Source organism: Hemitrygon akajei, chromosome 22 (genome assembly GCF_048418815.1).
Source record: "Hemitrygon akajei chromosome 22, sHemAka1.3, whole genome shotgun sequence".
Taxonomy (NCBI): Eukaryota; Metazoa; Chordata; class Chondrichthyes; order Myliobatiformes; family Dasyatidae; genus Hemitrygon; species Hemitrygon akajei.
Window position 1 is genome coordinate 46,154,269 of NC_133145.1, and position 22,324 is coordinate 46,176,592.

The following is a 22,324-nucleotide window of genomic DNA, read 5'->3' on the forward strand; positions in this document are numbered from 1 at the left end:
ATCCCTGCATCCTAGGAGGGGTCCAGTTGTTCCAAACAAAGGAGGGGAAGACTGGTAGCAAAGATTGTGCAAACACCCTCCGCCACAATTACTCTAAAGACTATTGCTCCACAAGGATGTGTGAGTGACCAGACTTTGCTCCAACTTCATCTAGATCAGGGGCTCCCAACCTGGGGTCCATGGACCCTCAGCTAATGATGGGAGTCCATGGCTCCAAAGAAGGATTGGAACCCCTGATCTAGAAGGTTGCTGATGATACCTTAGTGGGCCACATCTCAAGTAATGATGAAGGGGATAAAAGACATGGTGTCATGACAACAGCCTCTCTCTCTATAAAGTGAAAGTTCTAGTCATTGCCTTCAGAAAGCTGGGGGTGGGGGCAGCACATATCAGCTGTGTTAAGGTTGAAAGGGTTGAAGAGCTTCAAGTTTCTATACGTAAACCACCAAAAGCCTGTTCTACTCCAACCACATTGATGTTATGACCAAGAAAGCTCACCAATGCCTCTACTTCCTCAGGAGGCAAACAAAATTTGGCTCGTTCCCCTACCTGACTCTTAATAATTTTGACTGATGCACCATTGAAAGTATTCTTTCTTGATATACAACGGCTTGCTACAGTAGCTGCTCTACACGTGACTGCAGGAAACTACAGAATTGTGGATGCGTCTCAGCACACCAGAGGAGTAAGTCTCCCCCCCCCACCCCCCCCCCCCCCCCCCGTAGCTCTGTATATAGTTCTCTCTGCCTCAGTAAAATATCCAGCATAATCGAAGATTTCACCAACCCTATTCTCTCTCCTCCCATCTCTCATCAGGTAAAAGATACAAAAACCTGAAAACATGCACCATCAGGCTCAAGGACAGCTTTCACCTCACTCACTGTTATTAGATTCTTGAATGGACCTCTTGTATGATAAGATGGACTCTTAGCCTCACAATCTACCTCGTTATGAACTTGTACTTTATCGTTTACCTGTACTGCAGTTTTTTGGTAGCTATTACACTTTATTGTATATTTATGTTATTCTATCTCAGAATCAGAATTAGGTTTATTATCATTGATATACGTCATGAAATTTATTGTTTTATTCAAAATATTGCCATAAGTAACAATAAGAAATATAAAATACAAATAAGTAGTGAAAAAAGTAATGCAGGAGTTGTGGGTTCATTGTCCGTTCAGAGATGTGATAGCGGAGGGAAAGAATCTGTTCCAAAAATGTTGATTGTGTGGCTTCAGCTTCCTGCATCACCCCCTGATGACAGCAATGAGAAGAAGCGAGGGCCCTTAATGATGGATGCTGCCTTTTTGAGGCATCGCCTATTGAAGATGTCCTCAATGGTGGGGAGGCTCAATGATTTAATATGTAGCAACAGTATACAATACAAGCATTTCACTGTATCTTGGTACATGTGACAATAATAAATTATAACACCACCATCTTCAGCACTACGAGCTTGGAGCAGAGTATGTTTTTTTGCACATAGACAGTAAGTCTACTTTCCCTTTTCCCATTGGCAGTGACACAGCTGTTGGAATGGGGTGCTGTCATTTTCCTTTGCAAGATCTGACGCATCTGAATCTTAGCTCCTCTCCAGCTTAGGTTCAGCTATTTGACAAGAAATGAGATTCTAGTTGCAGGGATAAACTATAGTTGCGTCCAGTCTAGCTACATTGCTGCTTCTGGGTGCGATGTGTGAGCGAGCAGAGGTCCAAGAGACCAGACAGCCTGCAATGCCTTCAAAGTGGATTTGAATCCAGAGAACAACATATCAAACGGCAGCCTGAGTGTTTGCAGAAGGCATTCATGATTGCATCGTTTCTCAGACCCTGCTAGCTCTGATGGGGTGTTAGCGCCAGCTCAGACTGCCAGAGTCTTGGGAGGTTATGTTATGCACAGTTGCCACAGTTGTCAGAGCCCACAGGCTGCCAGGCTTCTAATGACAGCAAGGCCATCAGAGCCTGTTGGAATCAGAACCTAGCTAGAAAGGAGCTTTAGCAGCGACATGTCAGAATGAACTGCTGGCCCACGTGATTCAGAGCAAAACAATGCAGCACATCAGCAATAAAGCAGTCTTTTTTTCCAATTATTTGTTCAGAAGATGCGGACATCATGGGCAATGGTAGCATTAATTGCCCCTCCTGAGTTGCCTGATAAGAGTCAACCACATTGGAGTTATGCATGGTTCAGATAGTGAGAAAGGCACACATCCTTTCCTAAAGCAGGCAATGGTGAACTGGATGGGTTTTTACAGCAATCCAATAGTTTTCTAATTTCTGCTATTGAGATCAGCTTTTTTATTTGTCGGTGTTGGTATTAGCTTATTATTGTCACAAATGCCATGGTACAGTGAAATACTTGTCTTGCATGCTATTTATACAGACCAAATCAAAACGAGTATTGAGCTAGAATAAGGGTAAACAAAAAAAAATGCAGAATAATATGTAAAAGCTACCATAAGTGCAAGATCCTAACATGAGGCCAAGTGTGTTCATTTATCGTACAAGGGGTCCATTGAAGAGTCTGATCCTAAAATGGGATAGAACTTATCCTTGAGTCTCGTGGTACATGCTTTCAGGCGTTTGTACGTTGACCCGAAAGGAGAAGGAAGAAATGAGAATGTCCGCGGTGGGTGGGGTCTTTGATTATGCTGGCTGGTTTAGCCGAGGCAACGAGAAGTACAGACAGAGTCCATAGAGAGGAATCTTGTACCTACTTAATGATTACAATTTAAATTCCCCAGCTGCTACTCATCTCTCTGGTCAATAATCTAGAACTCTAAGTTAATCACTACATCTTCATACCATATCATCAAGATATTTCATGAGCTTAGCCCAATTCATGGTTTAGAGGTAATTAGGACAATAATTACGTTCTTTATGTCTATGCTGCAAGTTTCAGCCTAGTGCAAGCAACTGTATTTGAGACTGTAAAACTGAGTTCCATATTTTCTTCTATTTGAAAAAAAATCATTCAAAAGCGAATCTATAGAAAGTAGAAGGACATTTTACCTCTGGCTTAGCTTTAACCTAAGAATTATATTTCTCTAAAAAGTGGATTTTACATAAATTTCTGTCAGGTTTTTACTCTAGGGCATCACTAAACAATTTGTTCAAGTGCTTGTGGTCCTTTCACTCTGCTTTCAGTGGTTTTAAATAATGGGAAGATTTGAAAGTAAGAGTCATCGGAGAACTGAAGTGATGAGGCTGCCCAAACTTCAGGGGAAAATGCTTTTGATGCTGGTGCCCTTAGAACATATAACACAGCACAGGAGCAGGTTCTCTGGCCTACAATGTCTATGCTGGTCATGATGTCAAATTAAACTAATTCCCACCCATCTGCACATGGTCCATATCTCTCCCCCCCACCCCCCGCCACCCATTCTCTGCCTGTTCACACGCCTATCTAAATACTTCTTACACATTACTTTTTCACCTGCTTCTATCACCACCTTTCGTGACAGCCGATTCCAGGGTCTCAGTGTAAAAAATAACTGGCAAATCGCCTTTCGATATTTCCCCTCTCACCTTACACTCTCGCCCTCTAGTATTTAACATTTCGACTCTGGGAAAAAGAATATTCTGACTATCTAATAGAAATATTTCTATCAGGTCACCCCTCAGCTGATGATACTCCAGGAAAAGCAACCCAACTTTGTCCAATGTTTCCTTATAGTGAATGCACACCAATCCAAGCAAAATGGTTCGGGATCTATTCCGCACCCTCTCCAAAGCCTCCACATCCTTCCTACAGTGTGGCAGCCAGAAGTCCACACAAGTGTAGTCTGAACAAAGTTTTATGTGGTAGGAATATGATTTCCCAACCTTCGCACTCTGTGCCCTGAATGATTCTGCACACCTGCTTTACCACCCTATCCACTTATTGATTTACATCTGAAGAAATTTTAGGACAAAGAATTTCTTGTGATAACATTCAGCTTTGCTGTTTACCGTAAGAATTACCTGTAAAACATTTCCTTGCTGCTCCTCAGCCTTTGTTTCACCTGAAAGAAAATCATTGACTTCCAATATTAATAATACTATTCAGCAAGAGTTCTGCACATACCTCTGGGTTACTCATTTATTTGTCATTACATTTTAATCTACCAAATCCTAATTGCTGATGCGGGTTTGTTTCCACGGGGATGTGTAACCAGTGCTTAAAATAAAAGCCCATGCACAGTCAAAGATGGGGCAGCCAGCTTGTGGTTTCATGCTGTATGGGCACTGTTGTCAAGTGGTTCATTAGCTTAATGTGTTTTCTTTTGCATGCTGCACCCAAAGGAAGAGAGTGCGAACTGCGAACGTCACTGGTGCATGGTACAGCTCTCAGGCTTACCTCAATTCCAACTGGCTAAAGTTCCACTTGGCGATCGATCGGTATGCACTGTACCCCCGAGGCGAGCCCTTTCTGGATCTTCTGCTCGAAGACTTGGCCATTCTTGGTATTAGTGAAGTCGGTAAGGAATTCCAAGTACTTATGCTGATATTCAGTAGAAATCAATTTTCTGACTATGACTGATTTAAGGCCATAAGACCATAAGGCATTGGAGCAAAATTAAACCATTTGGCCTATCAAGTCTGCTCCACCATTCCGTCATGGCTGATTTATTATTCCTCTCAAGCCCATTCTCCTGCCTTCTTCCCGTAACCTTTGATGCCCTTACTGATCAAAAACCTATCAAGCCCCACTTTAAGTATACACAATGACTTGGCTTCAACAGCTAATGTGCAATTAAATCATAGATTCACCACCCTCTGGCTGAAGAATTCCCTTCTCATCTCTGATCTAAAGGGATGTCCTTGTATTCCGAGGCGGTGTCCTCTGGCCCTGGTCTCCCAGCATCCTCTCCACATCCACTCTATCTTGGTCTTTCAATTTGCAATTGACTTTAATGAGATTTCCCCCTCATCTTCTAAACTGGAGCAAGGACAGGCCCAGGGGCATCAAATACAATTCAACTTGATTTGCATTGGTGCAGGAAATGACTCACACCTCAGAGGACCAATACAAGATTGAATGGCAGAACCCCAAATCACGAGCTCTACCTGGATTATTCTCCACACAGGCTACTTCTTAACATGCGGTTGATTCCAATGTTATTTTACAAGTGTATAAATTTCAAGGCTTTGGTAAAATCTCCGCATACTCATTTGGCTCTGGATTTGCTTGTTGAAGTTCAGATGATTAGTATGTTAGTCACCTACTTTCGAGAGATTCTCCAGCTCAGGAAGACATGATGTCACGCACTCATCTATCCCCAGCTATCCACATTCCCTTTGGAGAGACTGAGCACTACTCTGGCCTTCCTTTGGGCAATCTGGGTAACATATTACCCCATCCTAACACCAACCCACCCAATCAAATTCCAGGATACGGCTCAAGCTTCACTGCGCACACAGAGGGAGAGTCCCACATCAGCACAACCATTGTGAACCACCTCATCAGTCAAAACATGAAAATGTGTCCTCGCTCAATCAACACCCTGTATTTGGAAATACTGATTATTTCCTCAGTAGACTCTGACTTCTAAGCCATTTTCCAACCAAGAATCACTCTGCTAAATTACTTCTTCACTGGGTGTGTGTGTGTCTGCGCTCCAAGTGGAAAATTGCACTGCTTCCATGAGTCACACCAGTGACGGCTGTGAGTTCAATAGACTGAGGGAGGATAAGTAACTACATTTTGAGAATGGCTCATCACAAAAACTTGCTGTGAGGTTTGTGCAAATTTTACAGTACATCTTTGTTGACCAGACTGTCAGAAATTAAGCAATAATTAGATTGTGTTACAACTGTTAGATGACATTTCCATGTACATGTGATACATAAAGCTGATCTTTAAATGATTTTTAACAGATTTTGTCTCCACGACTGAAAGAAGCCATTTTAAAGGCAATATTAAATCACATTATAAATAGCAATAAACATCACTGGCATAGCTATTCTGTGAACTAATAAGCAGCTCATTCAGAAACTCTCAAATCTAATCCCTAACATTGCGAGAGTCTTTGGAAATGAATCAGGTCTCAATGACTATATAAGCATCAAATATGATCTTTGGAATGCCTTCACCTCAGCACAGGAGTAATTACTGTTGACTGAATAAAATTATTGATTGCTTGATGAACACAGACCTAAACAATTTGGTTTGAGATAAGTTCAAACAAAACAAATAAGGCAATTACTAATAAGCTAAATAGCCCATGAATTTGTGGACTGTTAAATATATAAAAATGTTCTGACTAGCCTTTTCAGTACATTAATAATTCAGTGCATGCTAACTGGGTTGTACTTTATTTGAGTTATCATTTTAAATTCTCATACCAAAATCTGCAGATTCTTGGAATCTGAAATAAAACAGAAAATGCTGGTAGTATTAGCATGTCAAGCATTATCAGTAAAAAGAGAACAGGGTTTGCATTCTTAATTGAATACAGTTTTTATCAGAAGTCAAGATGCTCGGATAAAAGGTTGCTGATCTGAAACGTTAACTTGGTTCCTCGCACCACCGACAGCAACTTAAGTTTCAAGTTTCACCATAAATTCCATTCACACATGCTTGTAATGCATTGTGAAATGGATTATTAAAATAGCAAATATATGCATGAATTAAGTAGCATTGATATCGGCATGAATTAAAGGAACCAGTTGTTTCTGCCTTCAAGTCATACAGATAAAAGTATGCAGAAATGGGTTCTTTGCCCCACCAAGTCCATGCCAACGATGAAGTATGCATTTACACCTACCTATTAAACCATTATTGATCTGTGCTCTCTATGCCATAATGATTTATGTCCTGATTGGGAGTTTTAGACCATACAACCATAAGGCCTAGATGCAGAATTAGGCCATTCAGTCCATCAAGTCCATTCCATCATGGCTGATTTATTATCCCTCTCAACCCCATTTTCCTACATTCTCACCATAACCTTGCTCTGACTAATCAGGAACCTTTCATCCTCCACTTTAAATATACTCAATGACTTGACCTCCACAGCCACCTGTGGCAATGAATTCCACACTTTCACCACCCTCTGGCTAAAGAAGTTCCTCCTCATCTCATCTGAAATAGATGTCCCTCTGTTCTGAAACTGTGCCCTCTGGTACTAGACTGCCCCACTAAAGGGCACATCCCACTCCCCACATCCAGTCTATCTAGGCCTTTCAATATCCAATAGGTTTCAAAGAGATCCCCCACTCCCTCATTCAACTCAACCTGTAAGTTAACCTTTAGGGAATCCTGCATAAGGTCTTCCAAGTACCTTAGCAACTCTGATTTTTTGAATTTTCTCCAGATTTAGAAAATTGTCTATGCCTTTATTCCTTCTACTAAAGTATATGACCATATACTTCCCTCCACTAGGATCCATCTGCCACTTCTTTGCTCATTTTCCCAATCTTCTGCAGACTCTCTGCTTCCTCAACACTACCTACCCCTCAACCTATCTTTGTATAGTGCACAAACTTGGCCACGATGTCATCAATTCCATCATCCAAATCATTGACATATAACATGAAAAGAAGCAATTCCAATATTGACCCCTGTGGAACACCACTAGTAACCGGCAGCCAAGCAGAAAAGGCTCTCTTTATTTGGCCAGTCAGCCAATGTTCTATCCAAGCTAATACCTTTCCCGTAATACCATGGGCTCTTAACTCACTAAGCAGTCTCACGTGTGGCACCTTGTCAAAAGCCTTCTGAAAATCCAAGTAAGCAATTGTGAGGAAGGACAGGCAGGTGATAGGCCAAAGTTAAAGTCAATGGGATGAGTTGAAGTATAACATGGGGGAAAATCGAAAAAGGTGATGAATACAGGACTGAAGGTGTTATATTGGAATGCATGCTGAATATGGCATAAAGTAGATGATCTTGTAGCGCAGTTGTCTATCCTTTGTCTATCCTGCTTGTTATTTCCTCAAAGAATTCCAAAAGATTTGTCAACCGTGCTGACTTTGGCCTATCTTATCATGTACTTCCACCTACCCGGAAACCTCATCCTTAGTAATGGACTCAGGTTAACTGGCCTATATTTTCCATTCTTCCGTTTGTTTCTTTTCGTAATAGTGCAGTGTCATTTGCAATTTTCCAGTCCTCTGGAAACATTCCAGAATGTAGTGATACTAGAAAGATTATTAATAATGCCTCCACAATCTTTTCAGCTATGTCTTTCAGAGTCGTGTGGTACCGTCCATCTGATCCAGCTGACTTAACTACCTTCAGTTTCACAAGCACCTTCTCCTTAGTAAGAGCAGCTACACTCACATCTGCCCCAGAATTGCTCCCAGTGACTCCAGCCAGTGCTGTTCTGCTGCCATCCCTAATTGTGTCCCCTTCCTATCAACTTTGGCCAGCTCCTCTCTCATGCCTCTGTAATTCCCTTTCCTCCACACCTGACTTTGTTTTCTCCCTCTCAAAAAGCAGGGTGAAAGCTATTGACGTAACTCCGTTTTTTTCCTCTATATTTATTTATCATGTATCACATTGTACTGCTGCTGTAAAGTTAACAAATTTCACAACATATGCCAGTGATATTAAACCTGATTCTGATTCTGATATTATGATCTCTGCCTCCTAAGTGTTCTTTTATCTTAAGCTCCCTAATCAAATCTGGCTCATTACAAAACACTCAATTCAGAAATGCTTTTCCCTTTGTGGTCTCAACCACAAGCTGCTCTAGTATCTCTAGCATCTCGTAGGCATTCTACAAATATCTTGGGATCCAGCACCAATCTAATTTTCCCAATTTACTTGCATATTGAAATTCACAATGACTATCATAACATTGCCCTTTTCACTTGCCTTTTCTATTTCTTGTCACAATTTGTATCAACATTCTGGCTGTTGTCCGGAGGCCTGTATATAATTCTCATCAGGGTCTTTTCACCTTTGCAGTTTCTTAACTCTGCTCACAAGGGTTCTACATTTTTCAATCCTATGTCACCTCTTTCTAAGGATTTGAGTTTGTTTTTTTATGAACAGTGTCACCTGACCACCTCCGCCTACCTGCTTGTCCTTTTGATGTGATGCATACCCTTGAAAACCAGGTTCCCAACTTTGATCTTCCTTCAGCCATGATGCAGTGATGTCCACAACATTACACCCTGCCGATCTCTAACTGCTACAAGATCATCTACCTTCCGCCGCATTCTGCGTGCAATTGTAACACCTTCAGTCCTATATTCACCTCCTTTTTCGATTTTCCCCCATGTTGCACTTTGACTCATCTCACTGACTGCATTTTGTCCTATCATCTGTCTGCCCTTCCACACAGTCTCACTATACACTGCATCTACTTGTATACCACATCTTACAAGACGTGCATTCCACTGCCTTAGCTATCATCCTGCCTACACTTGTTATATCGTTGGCTCTAACTTTGTAAGCTTAAGTTCTACAATCAGCTAAATGACTCCAAAAGACTTAGCACCTTTAGCCTACACCTGTTCTCACCAAAGCCTGTAGCGGTAAAGCCCTCCCCCCACTCTAACACTGACCCTCTCCCACAATGGTCATTCGCTTAGACCTCCTTTCTTTTTATTAACTCAAATAAGACCCACTCCTCGCGATGCTCTGGGAGTAGTTACTTTCATCTTCCACTTAGGCAGTTTGACCCACATTCTAACCATTCTCCAGCTGCAAAGGTTCTACATCAAAACTCCTCCAAGCCCCTCAGCCTAAGCCAGTCCCCGGTTTTAGATACTTCTCTGAGGAAAAGGTAATCTGTTATCAGCTCTCCCTGTCAATTTCCTCTGCCCCAAGGAAAATAAACTACGGTAGGATATCCAGTTGTGGTGAACTACATATACCTGTCTGGACACGCCCCCTGCTGACTGCTCCTGTGGCTCCTCCCACAGACCCCTGTATAAAGGTGATGGAGGTCTGAGCCCGGCCTCTCAGTCTCCAGGATGTAGTATGGTGGTCAGCCACTGCTTGTTCCTTCTTCCAGTCAATAAAAGCCGATATCTCGCTTTTACGTCTCAGAGTGAGTTATTGATGGTGCATCACCAGTCTCTGCTCATAACTGAAATACTCATCCTAGGCAATATCCCAGTGAATACTTGAACCTTCTCCAGTACAATCTGTCCTTCCTGGTGGACATAACTTCTCAGAGTATGCAGAACATACTGTAAAACATAAAATACTACAGTGAAGAATAGGCCCTCCGACCCATGATGTTATGCTGTCCTTTTAACCTACACCAAGATCAATTACAGCACTCCAGCCTAATCAGTGTTTAATAAATTTGTGCCCTAACCCTCTCTACTCATATTCTTTGTGCCAATAAATGAAGGGATGTATTTGATAGTCCTTCTTCTCAACTTTATCTCTACATCTTGATTTGTACACTGAGGTCCCTCTGTTGCTCAATATCCCTTAGGGTCTGCCCTGATAGTCATCATAGTTATTAGGATTAAATTCCATCTGCCCTTGCTCCACCCATCTTACCAACTGATCAGTATCATCTCTGATCTGCAAATATTCTCCTCACTATAAGCAACACCATCAATTTTCACATCATCTGCAGACTTACTGATCAAACCTCTGGTGTCCATACAGAAAATGATAATATATTTAGTTAACAATAAGGTTCCAGCATCAATTCCTATGGGACACCACTGATCACAGGCTTTCAATCCACAAAAAACACTTCTTTTTCATCACCACTGCCTCCTGTTATTAAATCAATTTTGTATCCAAGTTACTAATTTGCCTTGGATCTGAAGGGCTCTAACCTTTTCAACCAACCTTCATGTGAGACTTTTCAAATGCCTCGGTAATGTCACGTAGACCTCATCAACTGGACTGCTCTGTCAACATATATTGTTATCTGTTCTCAAAATTAAACTCATCGTAGAGAAACTCCCTTTAAGAAAACCATGCTGACAATCTTCGATTAATCCCTGCATTTTCAACTGTAGGTTAGTGACAAGGTGCCAAACTTTTCTAATAGTTTCCCTGCCATTGATGTCGGAGCCAATGTAAGTGACTATCTTTTCCCTGCTGACCCTTTGAATACAGGTAACACAACTAGCCGTCCTCCAATCATTTTGTACCTCGCCTGTGGCCAGTGAAGATTTTACAATCACTGTCAGAGCAATTTCCTTGCTTGTCTCCCACAGCAGCCTGAGGTGTATCTCACTAGGGCCCCAGAATTTATCCACTTTGAAGCTGCTAGAGAGAAGCAACACCTCCTCCTTCTGAATGATAGCAAGTTTTAAAATTTTACCAACAAATTCTCCAGCTACAATATCCTTCTCTTTCGTGAATACTGATGAGGAGCATTCATTTAAAGCCCTGCCTCTGTTGTCACTTTTGGCACATGAATCAGGTTTTGGTCAATGGGTTGAATGTTTTCTCTGCAGGGGTTTTACACAGAGTATGGAGAAGCTGAAATATTAATGAATGGGACCCCCAGTAAGCTGGTTACTGAGTTATTTCTGGTAACTCAGAGGTCAGTGATCAGCTGTGGAGTCCAGCGATGGTGACGGTTGTTGACTTTCCTTTTCAGTCTCTTTACTGAATTGGACCAGAAGCTGCTTTCAACAAGCTTGCACTGATTAGATATTTTAAAATTCTAAATTCTTATATTTCTGTTTGGACAGAGAAATGTTTTTCTCTCAAATTAAGGGGAATATTTATCTTTATTCCCATATAATCTGTTTAAAAAATCCTATTTCTGAAGATCCTGCAGTTCCACGGTGCTGCAGCAACCAGTCCAAACAATCAGCTACAATACAGATATATAGCCAGTAGCACACTTCCGTACTGCTAGGTGACAAAGTTTATCCGTTGAAAGAAGGAGTGTTCTGCTCAACTATATACGGTTGGGATTGGCTGCTTTCTTCAAGAACTCAAACATGCCCCATTTAAGTTAAGGAATCCAGCACACCATGCTGACGGAATAAGCATTTTACAGCTGGAATTACAAGCTGGGTCATGGTAGGCTTGAGTGGTAAAAATGTCATTTGTACCCAAAGTGCCTCGCTTAGCTGTGGTATAGATGCAGACTATGAAACTGGCCCTCAACTCATCCATGTCCTCACCATCAACAGTAACTGGGAGAAATGCAGGCTTAGTCTTCCTAAAGTTCATCACCATCTCCTTCATCTTACTAGCAGACATCCCACCCTGCAAAAACTCATTTCAGGGAGATAGCACCCCCCCCCCCCCCCCGTCGACCTCCAAGGGTGTATGTAATGCTTTGTTTAGTGATTTTATCTAATCTGTAAACCAAGTTGGGTATATGCAGAAAATGTGACATTAAAATATGTACTTATATTATATTATCATGGAGTTTTTTTTATTCTATTACAACTTTAAGCAAGTCTACAGGGAGTTTGGCCTCATCACATAAGACATCAATAGAGTAGCTCCTTAGAAACTAGCCGGCTAGTTTAAATAACGTTAGCTATGCTAATGAACGAATGACACCTGTTAAACTCACCTCAACATTTTTACATTTTAACCCACCGTGGGCAATAGAAAAGTCACTGTTGCAAACAGTGCAGCGAGCAACACTGTCATTATTTTTGAGGTCGTCTATAAAGCCCACCCACAGAGAAAACTGATAGGTCTATTTAGCACGAAGAAGACCAATCAGGATGCTCCCTCTCACTCTTGTTCTCACTCCCTCTCTTCCTCTCCCTCTCAAAAAAATCAATTTCCAGGATATTGTATATAATTTGCGGGCGTCAGGGAGCCGCTGTCAATATGCGGGAGACTCCCGGAACTTCTGGGAAAGGTGGGAATGTCTGTACTAGTGTTGAGCTGCTGATGGCTCAGCTTGCACCACTCAACAAAGTCTTCCACCAGGGCCCTGTATTCATCCTCCCGTCCTCCCTTTATACACCCAACTATTGCTGAGTCATCAGAGAATTTCTGCAGATTAAATAAATCAGTGGTGTATCTAAAGAATGGAATTCTGAGGCTCTATAAGGCATTGGTCAAACTGCACTTAGAGGATTGTGAGCAGTTTTTGGCCTCAGATCTAAGAATAGATGTGCTGGCATTGGAGAGGGTCCAGAGAAGGTTCACGAGAATGCTTCCAGAAATGAAATGATTAACTTACAGTATTTGATGGCTCTGGGCCTATACTCATTGGAATGAGATCCCCCTATACTCAAGGGGGATCTCATTGAAACCTATCGAGTATCGAAAGGCCTAGATAAAGTGGATGTGGAGAAGATGTTTGCTAGAGTGGATTCTGTGACTACTCTGAAATGTAAACTGCTTCACTCTTTTCCACAATGATAGTTTCTTTTCCCTTGGGATTAGAGCTTTCATTTAATACTGTCATTTTTTACGTATTTTGCAGATTTTACATATGATGAAAAGGCTCTGAAGGGGAGGTGCAACTGTAAAGAAGGTGAGAGGACATTTAAATTTCTCCATCCTGAACACTTTTCCTTAGTTTCTAGCAGGAATGCTGACTTCACTGCAACCTCATATTCCATGAGATCTTTCAGACCATACAACCATAAGACATTGGAGCAGAATTAAGCCATTTGAACCATCGAGTCTGCTCCACCATTCCATTTTGGCTGATTTATTAAACCCTCTCAATCCCATTTGCCTGTCTTTCCATGTAAACTTTGATGCCCTTACTAATCAAGAACCTATCAACCTCTGCCTTAAAAATACCCAATAACTTTGCCTACACAGCCGTCCATGGCAAAGACTTCCACTGACTCACCACCCTCGGACTAAAGGAATTCCTCCCCACATTCCAGTTAGATTTCGGGTTTAGCAAAAGATCAAACATAATTCAGTTTTAATTTTCATTAACAAGTACATTCTTTTACCATCGTGAGTTACACAAAGTAACTTTGCATTTCATTTTAAACCTCAGAGCTGGATGAGGTAACTGAAAGCGTTTTGGAATTTGGATACTCTCTCTCTCGCCCTTTTCCTTGTGCCATAACTGGAGTGTTTGTGCTGCATTAAAGTAAACTTTGCAGCTGCTCAGACTAAGGGAGGCATGAATCAATAGAACAGCAACTTGACTTGTAGTTGGAGTTCTCTGGTACGATTGATACCACTTTAACCTTTTCACATTCAGCTATGGTAAAAAAGCCTGTTGACAATTTGTTCAACCAGCTCCTTTTTATGAATGGGCTTTTGTTTCAAGCATTTGGCTCTGAGTCACTTGATCACTGTTAGCATTGCAGATTGCTTGAAAATCAGTTTAACTGTACTCTGTAAATGCACATTTACTATAAATACATGACATTTCTTTCCACCTACACAAGTACGGTTTTCTCCTTGGCAAAAGGACAGAAACATTTTTGCAGCTGATAAAGTGGTATCTGTCTCTAAGGGAAGTGGAGAAGTATGTCTAGTGTCCAAACGTGCTCATATCAGATGTTTAATTTGACATAAAGCAGAAGCACAAAGGCTAGAGCCAAAACTGCCTGTTTGGGTCTATGTATTACCCAAAACAAGGTGGAGTGTATGAACGAAGTGGGCTGTTCCCTTTCTTATCTGATATTTAACCAGTCATTTGCTATCACCATAGCTGACTCTTCCGGAGCAACAGCTGGGAGTACAGCCGGCAACTGTTCTGGGGAGATTCCTTGCACTCTGCTCTATTTTGTCACAACTGAAAGCGTTATTTTCCCCAAAGCTGTTTGACATTGTTTTATCATGGGAAACATTTTAAATTCAGAATAAAATTGAGAAAAATGATTGGAACAATTCTATAGAATAGCCATTCAGGTAATCAATCCTACTAATCTTGTGTGTTTCAACTAAGTCATATCTCGTACTTCTAAATTCAAGGCTTATATTGGTTCAATCTGTTTTATCTTTAATCTAAACAATCTCTTTGTATGTGGAATCAAACTAATGAAGCTCCACCCCATGATGCCTCCAAGACTGCTATTTCCTTTCTTCAATAAAGACCAAAACTGTGTGATTCTGCTACAGGAAGTTTTTAGTTTTATGTTCCATGCCTCTCAATAATGACTGACAGCCCATGATCCTTTATAATAAATAAATTAATTAATTAATCTAGAGATACAATACAGAGTAGGCCCTTGTGGCGGTTCGAGCTTCGCAACGCTAGCAACCCCTGACAAACCTAATTCATCTAAACCTAATCACGGGACAATTAGCCTACCAGGTACGTCTTTGAACTGTGGGAGGAAACCAGAGGACCCAGGGAAAACCCATGCATTCCACGGGGAGAATGTAGAGAGACTCCTTACAGAACAATGCCGGAGTTGAACTCCGAACTGCGGAATGCACTGAGCCGTAAAAACCGTTGAACTAACTGCTACGCTACCACGGCGCCCCAGCTTGCACACTTACGTGTTAACATCCTGTATTTCTTCTGAATACAAACATTTCAAAGCCGTAAGCTATTTAAAAAATATTCTATCTTTGGTTTCTTCCTGCCAAAGTTGGTACCTCACTTGTCATGATTTTTCCACTCAATTAATCTAATAATGTCCTTGGTAAAGTTTTGTGTTCTCGTCAACAATTACTTTCCTAACTGTTTTTGTATATACAATAAACGTTGATACAATACGTCTATTACTTGCTCCAAAACCTTATATTGTAAATACTTGAAGCCAAGCGCTACTCCCTATGGCTCATGAAAAGGGCAATTTATTCTTAATTCTGCTATTCTTTAGTTAATTCTCTATTCATAGCAAAATGTTACTCTCCATGTTCTCATCTCGCTGCTGGCATCAGGAAGGAGGTGCAGGATTCTCAGGCCTCACACTACCAGGTTCAAGAACAATTATTACCCCTCAACAACCAGGCTCTTGAACCAAAGGGGTTAACTTCAATCAACCTCACTCATCCCAATACTGAACTGACTCCACAATCTATGGACTCTCTTTCAAGGACTTGATATTTATTGCTTATTTATTTATTCTTCTTATAATTTTTTTTTCTTTTTTGTATTTGCACATTTTATCTGCCTTTGTTGTGTGTAGTTTTTCATTGATTTTATTGTGTTTCTTTGTATTTACTGTGAATGCTCACAAGAAAATGAATCTCGGGGGAATATAGTGACATATGGTGACTTTGATAATAAATTTACTTTTAATTTTGAATATTGATAAACCTATATCTTTCCACGTGGAGTTTTACTGAACGTCTCCTGGAAATCCAAGTATGCATCACCCGCTGGTTGTCCACCTCGCCGTGTATGGCTCCAATTCCTCAACAAAATCTACTTTACCTTTCAAAAATGATTTCCTCTCCTAAAACAGAAAGATGTGGAGGTTTTAGAGAGGGGGCAGAAGTGGTTTGCCAGGATGCTGCCTGGTTTAGAAGGCATGTTTAATTAGAAGAGTTTGGACAAATTTGGGTTGTTTTCTCTGGAGCGACAGAGGCTGAAAATTTGTAAGATTCTAGGGGGGCATAGATAGTGTAGACAGCTGGTGTCTCTTCCCCAGGGTTGAGATGTCTAATACTAGAGGACATGCATTTAAAGTCACAGAGGGTAGGACCAAAGGTGATATGTGGGGCAAGTTTGAGAATGGAGAGATATGGCTATCATGTAGATGAAGGGATTAGCCTGGTTAATACTTAATTACTAGTTGTTTTAGTTTGTAAAAACATCATGAACTTAAGGACCTGTTCCTGTGTGGTACTGTTCTATGGTCTAGGTAACTGGCGATGTGATTCAGACCATTCTTGTCTATATTGCTTCTCCCATCTGCCGACAAGTGAATAAATCACCTGCGGTGATGTAAGACCAACTCAACTGTGCTGAGTTTAACTCCCCGTGTGCATTTGTGTGTAATACTCAGCATACATCTTATCACATTATTTCTCCCCACTGTTTATTTGTTTTGTTTGGGGGAGAGGGGAGGGTTTGGGAGTTAATGATCATGTTGGTGGGTTTGCTGTTTCTCTCTGAACTGACCTCCCTGGTTTTTCTTTGTTTCGTGGCTATCTGGAGAAGAAGAATCTCAGACTTGTATACAGCATACATACTTTGATCATAAACAAACCTTTGAACCTTTTGAACATTTTGACCTCAGTTCTACAGTTCTATTCTAGGTGTGATGCTGATGGAAAGGTAATTTTACAAGTAAAATCCTTGCCTTGGCGTTTGTGATGAATCAAATGGTATCGGTAGGCACAAAGACAGAGGATCTAGGGCAATAGGAACCTATGAATCGAGATCTAAAGATCCACATAAAGCAATATATAGGTTGAGAATATCCAATATTGATACTCTTCCACTCTGAAATTAAAGGTTACAATATAACCATAAAACTATCTGCAACTTATTTTGAATAGAACCATTTGGCAATGTTTTCCATTCTGAAATGCATAAGCAGACTCTACTTAGCTTTATTGTTTGGGATTCATTCTGCAAAAAGCTAGACTTTGCCCTCAATGTAAGCATTATGGTTATAATCACAGGATGAGAGATGTGGGCAGAAAATGTAGCTGTCTCACTAAAATAGCGTGCCTCCGCTCAATATAAAACATAAAGTGGTAGCTCTGTTAGAAAGCCACACACATGCCAGAATTTTCATTCTGAGTTACGTTTTGACTCAGTTAGTATGCTGCATCTGAAGGTGTTTTCAGGAGAGACTCAAGGACACAATTTCTTCTGTAATAACCTATTTTATGTTTTTCTCCAAGTTGTGAAGCCAAGTGGAGTCCATCTGAAAGTACTCTTACAGTTTCAGAACTTTGGGAAGGCAATCTTCAAGCCTATGAGGTAAGTTAAGTCAGCTAAACCAATGAATGGAGAATATATTCACTTCATTGTCTCAGCTGAGAAACAGCACTTCCATATGTGGAGAACCCTTGTGTACTAATTCACACTGTTAGCTAATAATATTGCACTCAAGTCTCCATCACAGGGATTGAATCTTTAACTTTTTGAGTAAGAGAAGATGAAGCTGCCTGATACAATGTGACTTTCCCTTTGGACGGTGGAACAGAAATGGACAGAGTGGAGTTGAGATTACCAAAGGTGTAACTTACTTCATTTACTGAGATGTTCTGCTTCCAGTTTTTGGGAAATCAATAAAACATTCCGTGGAAGTTCTGCCTTGGGAACTTGCTCACGCACACCTCCAATAAAATTTGCATTCATTGTCGCATGATACTGTAAGCCTTTGATATTCTATTAGAAATGAGATCTTCGACCAGTTTTTCATTAGTATCCATGACGGCAGCAAGTTTTGCAACTACTCCTGAGTTTAATAAAACGATTCCACAGTCTCATTATAATGTAGAGGTGAACAATAGTGGTGGACTTGGTTACATCAAGGTGGAGTGGATGCAAATATGTACTGTCTATGCGAGGCATGATGAAAACCTTATTAGCAGCAGCATCATTTACACACTTTATCAGATAAGCAGCATTCACAACAAAAAAAACTTAAACTAAAGTAAATACTACACTCAATTTACCTGAACGAACACAGTAAGAACCAAAAAAAATTGTTAATTGCAGTGCAAGGTGATCAAAGTTGTCATAGTGCTACTATACTGTTATTAGGGTTGTGTGCAGGTTTGTTCAAGAGACAAATGGGTGCAGGGAAGTTGTTTGTATTTAATAGTGTGGCATCTCAGGCTTCTCTACCTCTCGCCTGATGGAAAGATGTCACGACCCGGACAATAGGGATCATAGATAATAGACATCGCTTTCATGAGGCGGTACTGGTGAGGGATGTGTCCATGATGTACTGAGCTGTCTACTACTCTCTGCACCTCATTCCATTCCAGTCGGGATACTTTAACACTGCGTCCGCAGTAGTGGCACGCCGAGCCTCCTTAACCTTCTAAAGAAAGTAAGGACTCTGGCTTGCTTGCCTTGTGATTGCACGCTGCTACATTGGCTCAGACCTGAAAGTAACGCACAACAAATAACAACTTCGGCATGTTCCAGCACACGGCGTGCTCAAACCCATCTGCAGTGAGCACCTGCTGCTCTCACAGCAGTCCGCAGGAAGTCAGGAGTCGCTGATGAAATTGATAGAAAGTTATTAAAGTACTAAGGACCGGACCGCGGAGTTAGGTCCATTATGTGCCAATCCTTCCATCTACTGTATGACGAAAGACCCACGCAACTAAGAAGGGTTCTGTTCATTTTCTCAGACAGAAGCGCGAAGAGGAGACTCCAGGAGATGTTTTTTATTTTGTTGACATCCAAAGGCATAATGCTGAGATAGCCGCATTTCATCTGGACAGGTAAGGGCTTGGTTGCTCCCCCGTAAGAAATCTAATGTCCTAACTTGGCAAAGGGGTGAATTTTTGGCTGACTTGCTGGGGCTTTGTGTACTTAAAAGATAGGTGATCTTCAAAACATGAAAAACAAACTGAATGGAAAGCTGATTTTAGTTTAAATTTGCAGGTCATTTCCAAAATCTTAACTGTGTAATGGAAGTTTCACAAAGATGCATTAATCTTTGCCATATTATCCATTCACTGTAGTAACTTACATCTACATCTCCCTCTGCTCTGAGAGGAGTGGAATTGAAGCAGCAAGCTTTCCTTATACAAAATGTGCTTGGACGACTAATGCTGGTCTTTTACTTTCTCTGTCCAACGTCAGTTTACAACCTTGCAGTGCTCTTAGTCTATTATGGGTCTTGTGTACAGGCCAGAGATCAAGTGGGTAAAATTTAACTTCACAAGAGTCACTGGAACAACTCTGGAACAGTGTTGGAACACTAGAAGTCAGTAATACCTATATAAGGTAACTTTATTGATTATACTCGGCATTCAACACCATCTTCCCCTCAGAACTAATCAACAGGTTTCAAATCCTGGATCTTTGCAGCTCGCTCTGCAGTTGGATTCTTGATTTCCTCATTGGGAGATCACATTCAGTACGAATCAGTAATCTCATCTCCTCATTGCTATCAACACGGGCACAGCTCAAGGACTTGTGCTTAGCCCACTGCTCCACCCCCTCTATTCTTTTGGCTGACTGTGCGGCCAGGCACAGCTTAAATGCCTTCCATAAATGTGTCTACAACATCACTGTTGTTGGCAGGGTCTCAGATGATGATGTGGAGGCATACAGGACTGAGTTAGACCGGCTGATCATGTGGTTTCACAGCACCCTTGAACTCAATGTCAGCAACGTCCAGGAATTGACACTGGTCTTCGAGAAGGGGAAGCTGGGAGACCACAAACCAGTCCTCGGCAAGGGGTCATGGATAGAAAGAGTGAGCAGTATTCGGTGTTAGGTTGTCAGATTTATGCTGGGGCCATCATATTGATGTAATCATGAGAGTTTTCTGGCAATAGTGTACTTAATAAGTGGGAGGCCTTCAAAAGTGCAATTTTGTGAGTACAGAGTTTGTATGTTCCTCTCAGAATAAAAGGCAAGGAAAGCAGGTTTAAGGAACCTTAGTTTTCAAGAAGTAGTGAGGCCCTGGTGAAGAAAAAGAAGGAGCTGTATAGCAGGTATGGGCAAGCAGGAACAAATGAGGTATTTGAGGAATTTAAGGAATGCAGTGTAACACTTAAGAAGGAAAATAGGAGGGCAAAAAGAAGACATGAAGTTGATGTTGCAGACAAGGTGAAGGAGAATCCTTGAGGCTTCTACAGATATATTAAACATAAAAAGATAGCAAGGGACAAAATTGGTCCTCTGTAAGATCAGAAAGAAGCCGAAAGAGATTGGGGAGATCTTAAATGGATTTTTTGCATCTTTATTTACTAGTAAGATGGGTAGGTGTGAGGCAATGTGGCAGCGAGGTAATAGATCTTACACAGATTGCAGAGGAGTAGGTGCTTGCTGTCTTGAGGCAAATTGGGGTAGATAATTCCCCTGACCTGACTTGTTTCCTTGAATCCTGTGAGAGGCAAGTGCAGAAATTGCAGCGGGCCCTAGCAGAGATATTTAAATCATCCTTAGCCACAGGTGAGATGCCGAAGAATTGGAGGATAGCTGATGTTGTTCTGCTGCTTAAGAACGTCTCTAAAAATAATCCTGGAATTTATAGACCAGTGAGCCTGACATCAGTAGTGGAAAAGTTATTGGAAGGTATTCCAAGGGAGTGGATATATAAGTGTTTGGATAGACAGGGACCAGTTAGGGATGGTCAACATGACTTTGTGCTTGGTAAGTTGTGTCTAACCAAACTCATGGAGTTTTTCTACGAAGCTCCCAGGAAAGTTGATAAAGGCAAGGCAGTGGATGTTGTCTGCATGGACTTTAGCAAAGCCTTTGACAAGGTCCCGCATGGGAGGTTGGTCAAGAAGGTTCAATCGCTTGGATCAACTTAATTACTTATTGCCCATTGCATTTTATTTTAAAGGATTCTCGATTTCCGCCGAGTTCCCCCAGTGGCGGGCAGAAGAGTTCATCTAAGTAAAGAAATCCAAGACCTGACCCGAAATGAAGATTTGAAAGGGAGTTTTTTCACCTCGCCAGGTAACGAGCCCAGAGGCCAAACTCTGCCATTTGTGGTTCGAGGCAGAATATTTAAGTGCAAAACAGAAACTCAATAAAACTTTTATTTGTTTCTGACTGAAAGCTTAAAAATAGTTTAGTCATCATGCTATATTTTGGCCATAATGTCTAACCTGGGGACATAAAGGAAGGGTGGATAGCCTAGAACTAAGTTACACATTGTGGTCAGGCAACAACTTTTAATGATAATGTTTTACTGTTGAATATTTATACTACAAATATGGATGTGACCTCACACTTTTGAAGCACATTTTTAAACAAATAAGAATGTTAATCTGGTATCCCTGTCACAGGAGATACAGATTGACAAGTGATGTAGGCGCTCACTTGCAGAGGATGCTGGGTACTGGCTTAGGAGTCTAGTCAGATTAGTTGATACTTCAGTTAGGTCCTAAATCCCCCTTGCCACATTCTGATTTCCTTTTCCTCACTTAAATCTCATAATCCATCCTTCCCCCTCCCCCACACTCTGATACCTCCCTTCTCTCTCCACTTTCTCAAACATGTCCTCTCCCCATTTCTGATTTCTGCCCAGTCCTCTTCCCTTCTTGGCATTAGTCTGCTGTTCGCACATGCTTCCCACACTCACTCTCTGATCCCATCACATTCATTCCTTCTGATTTTGTCTTCTTGCTCAGGTTATCTGACAGGAAGGCATGCTGATTACAAAACTGTTATCTGTGACTTCTCCCTGTTCTGATTAAATGTCAAAGTTCAAAAAGTAATCTTAAGATCAAAGTGCATATGTGCCTTGCAGACATCCACAGTAGAACAAAGAACTACGATAGAATCAAAGAAAAACTACAAGCAGCCAATGTGGCAATCTGTGCAAATACAAAGGATATTATTATCAATTAAAATAATAATAATTAATTAAACAACAATAATAATTTGACTCTTTCCTCAACT

General features: G+C 41.1%; 1 protein-coding gene and 1 long non-coding RNA gene across 4 annotated transcripts in view; one reads left to right on the forward strand and one right to left on the reverse strand.

Annotated features, from left to right (window-relative positions):
* LOC140714688 (uncharacterized) overlaps positions 1–4,023 on the reverse strand; it is a 54,095-nt gene extending 50,072 nt beyond the window's left edge. Inside the window, exon 1 of the long non-coding RNA XR_012095974.1 lies at positions 3,966–4,023. This is a non-coding gene — a long non-coding RNA (uncharacterized lncRNA). The remainder of the gene's footprint in view (positions 1–3,965) is intronic.
* The window catches only part of fam20a (FAM20A golgi associated secretory pathway pseudokinase), an 83,519-nt gene that overhangs the window by 26,723 nt on the left and 34,472 nt on the right, over positions 1–22,324 (forward strand). For all 3 annotated transcript variants that reach the window (XR_012095973.1, XM_073026142.1, XM_073026141.1), the window contains exons 2-6: positions 4,287–4,462; positions 13,322–13,372; positions 17,620–17,698; positions 19,087–19,179; positions 21,261–21,376. Coding sequence is in view for 2 of the 3 variants with exons in the window: in XM_073026142.1 (XP_072882243.1) it covers positions 4,287–4,462; positions 13,322–13,372; positions 17,620–17,698; positions 19,087–19,179; positions 21,261–21,376 (515 nt within the window). In the remaining variant the exon portion in view is untranslated. The remainder of the gene's footprint in view (positions 1–4,286; positions 4,463–13,321; positions 13,373–17,619; positions 17,699–19,086; positions 19,180–21,260; positions 21,377–22,324) is intronic.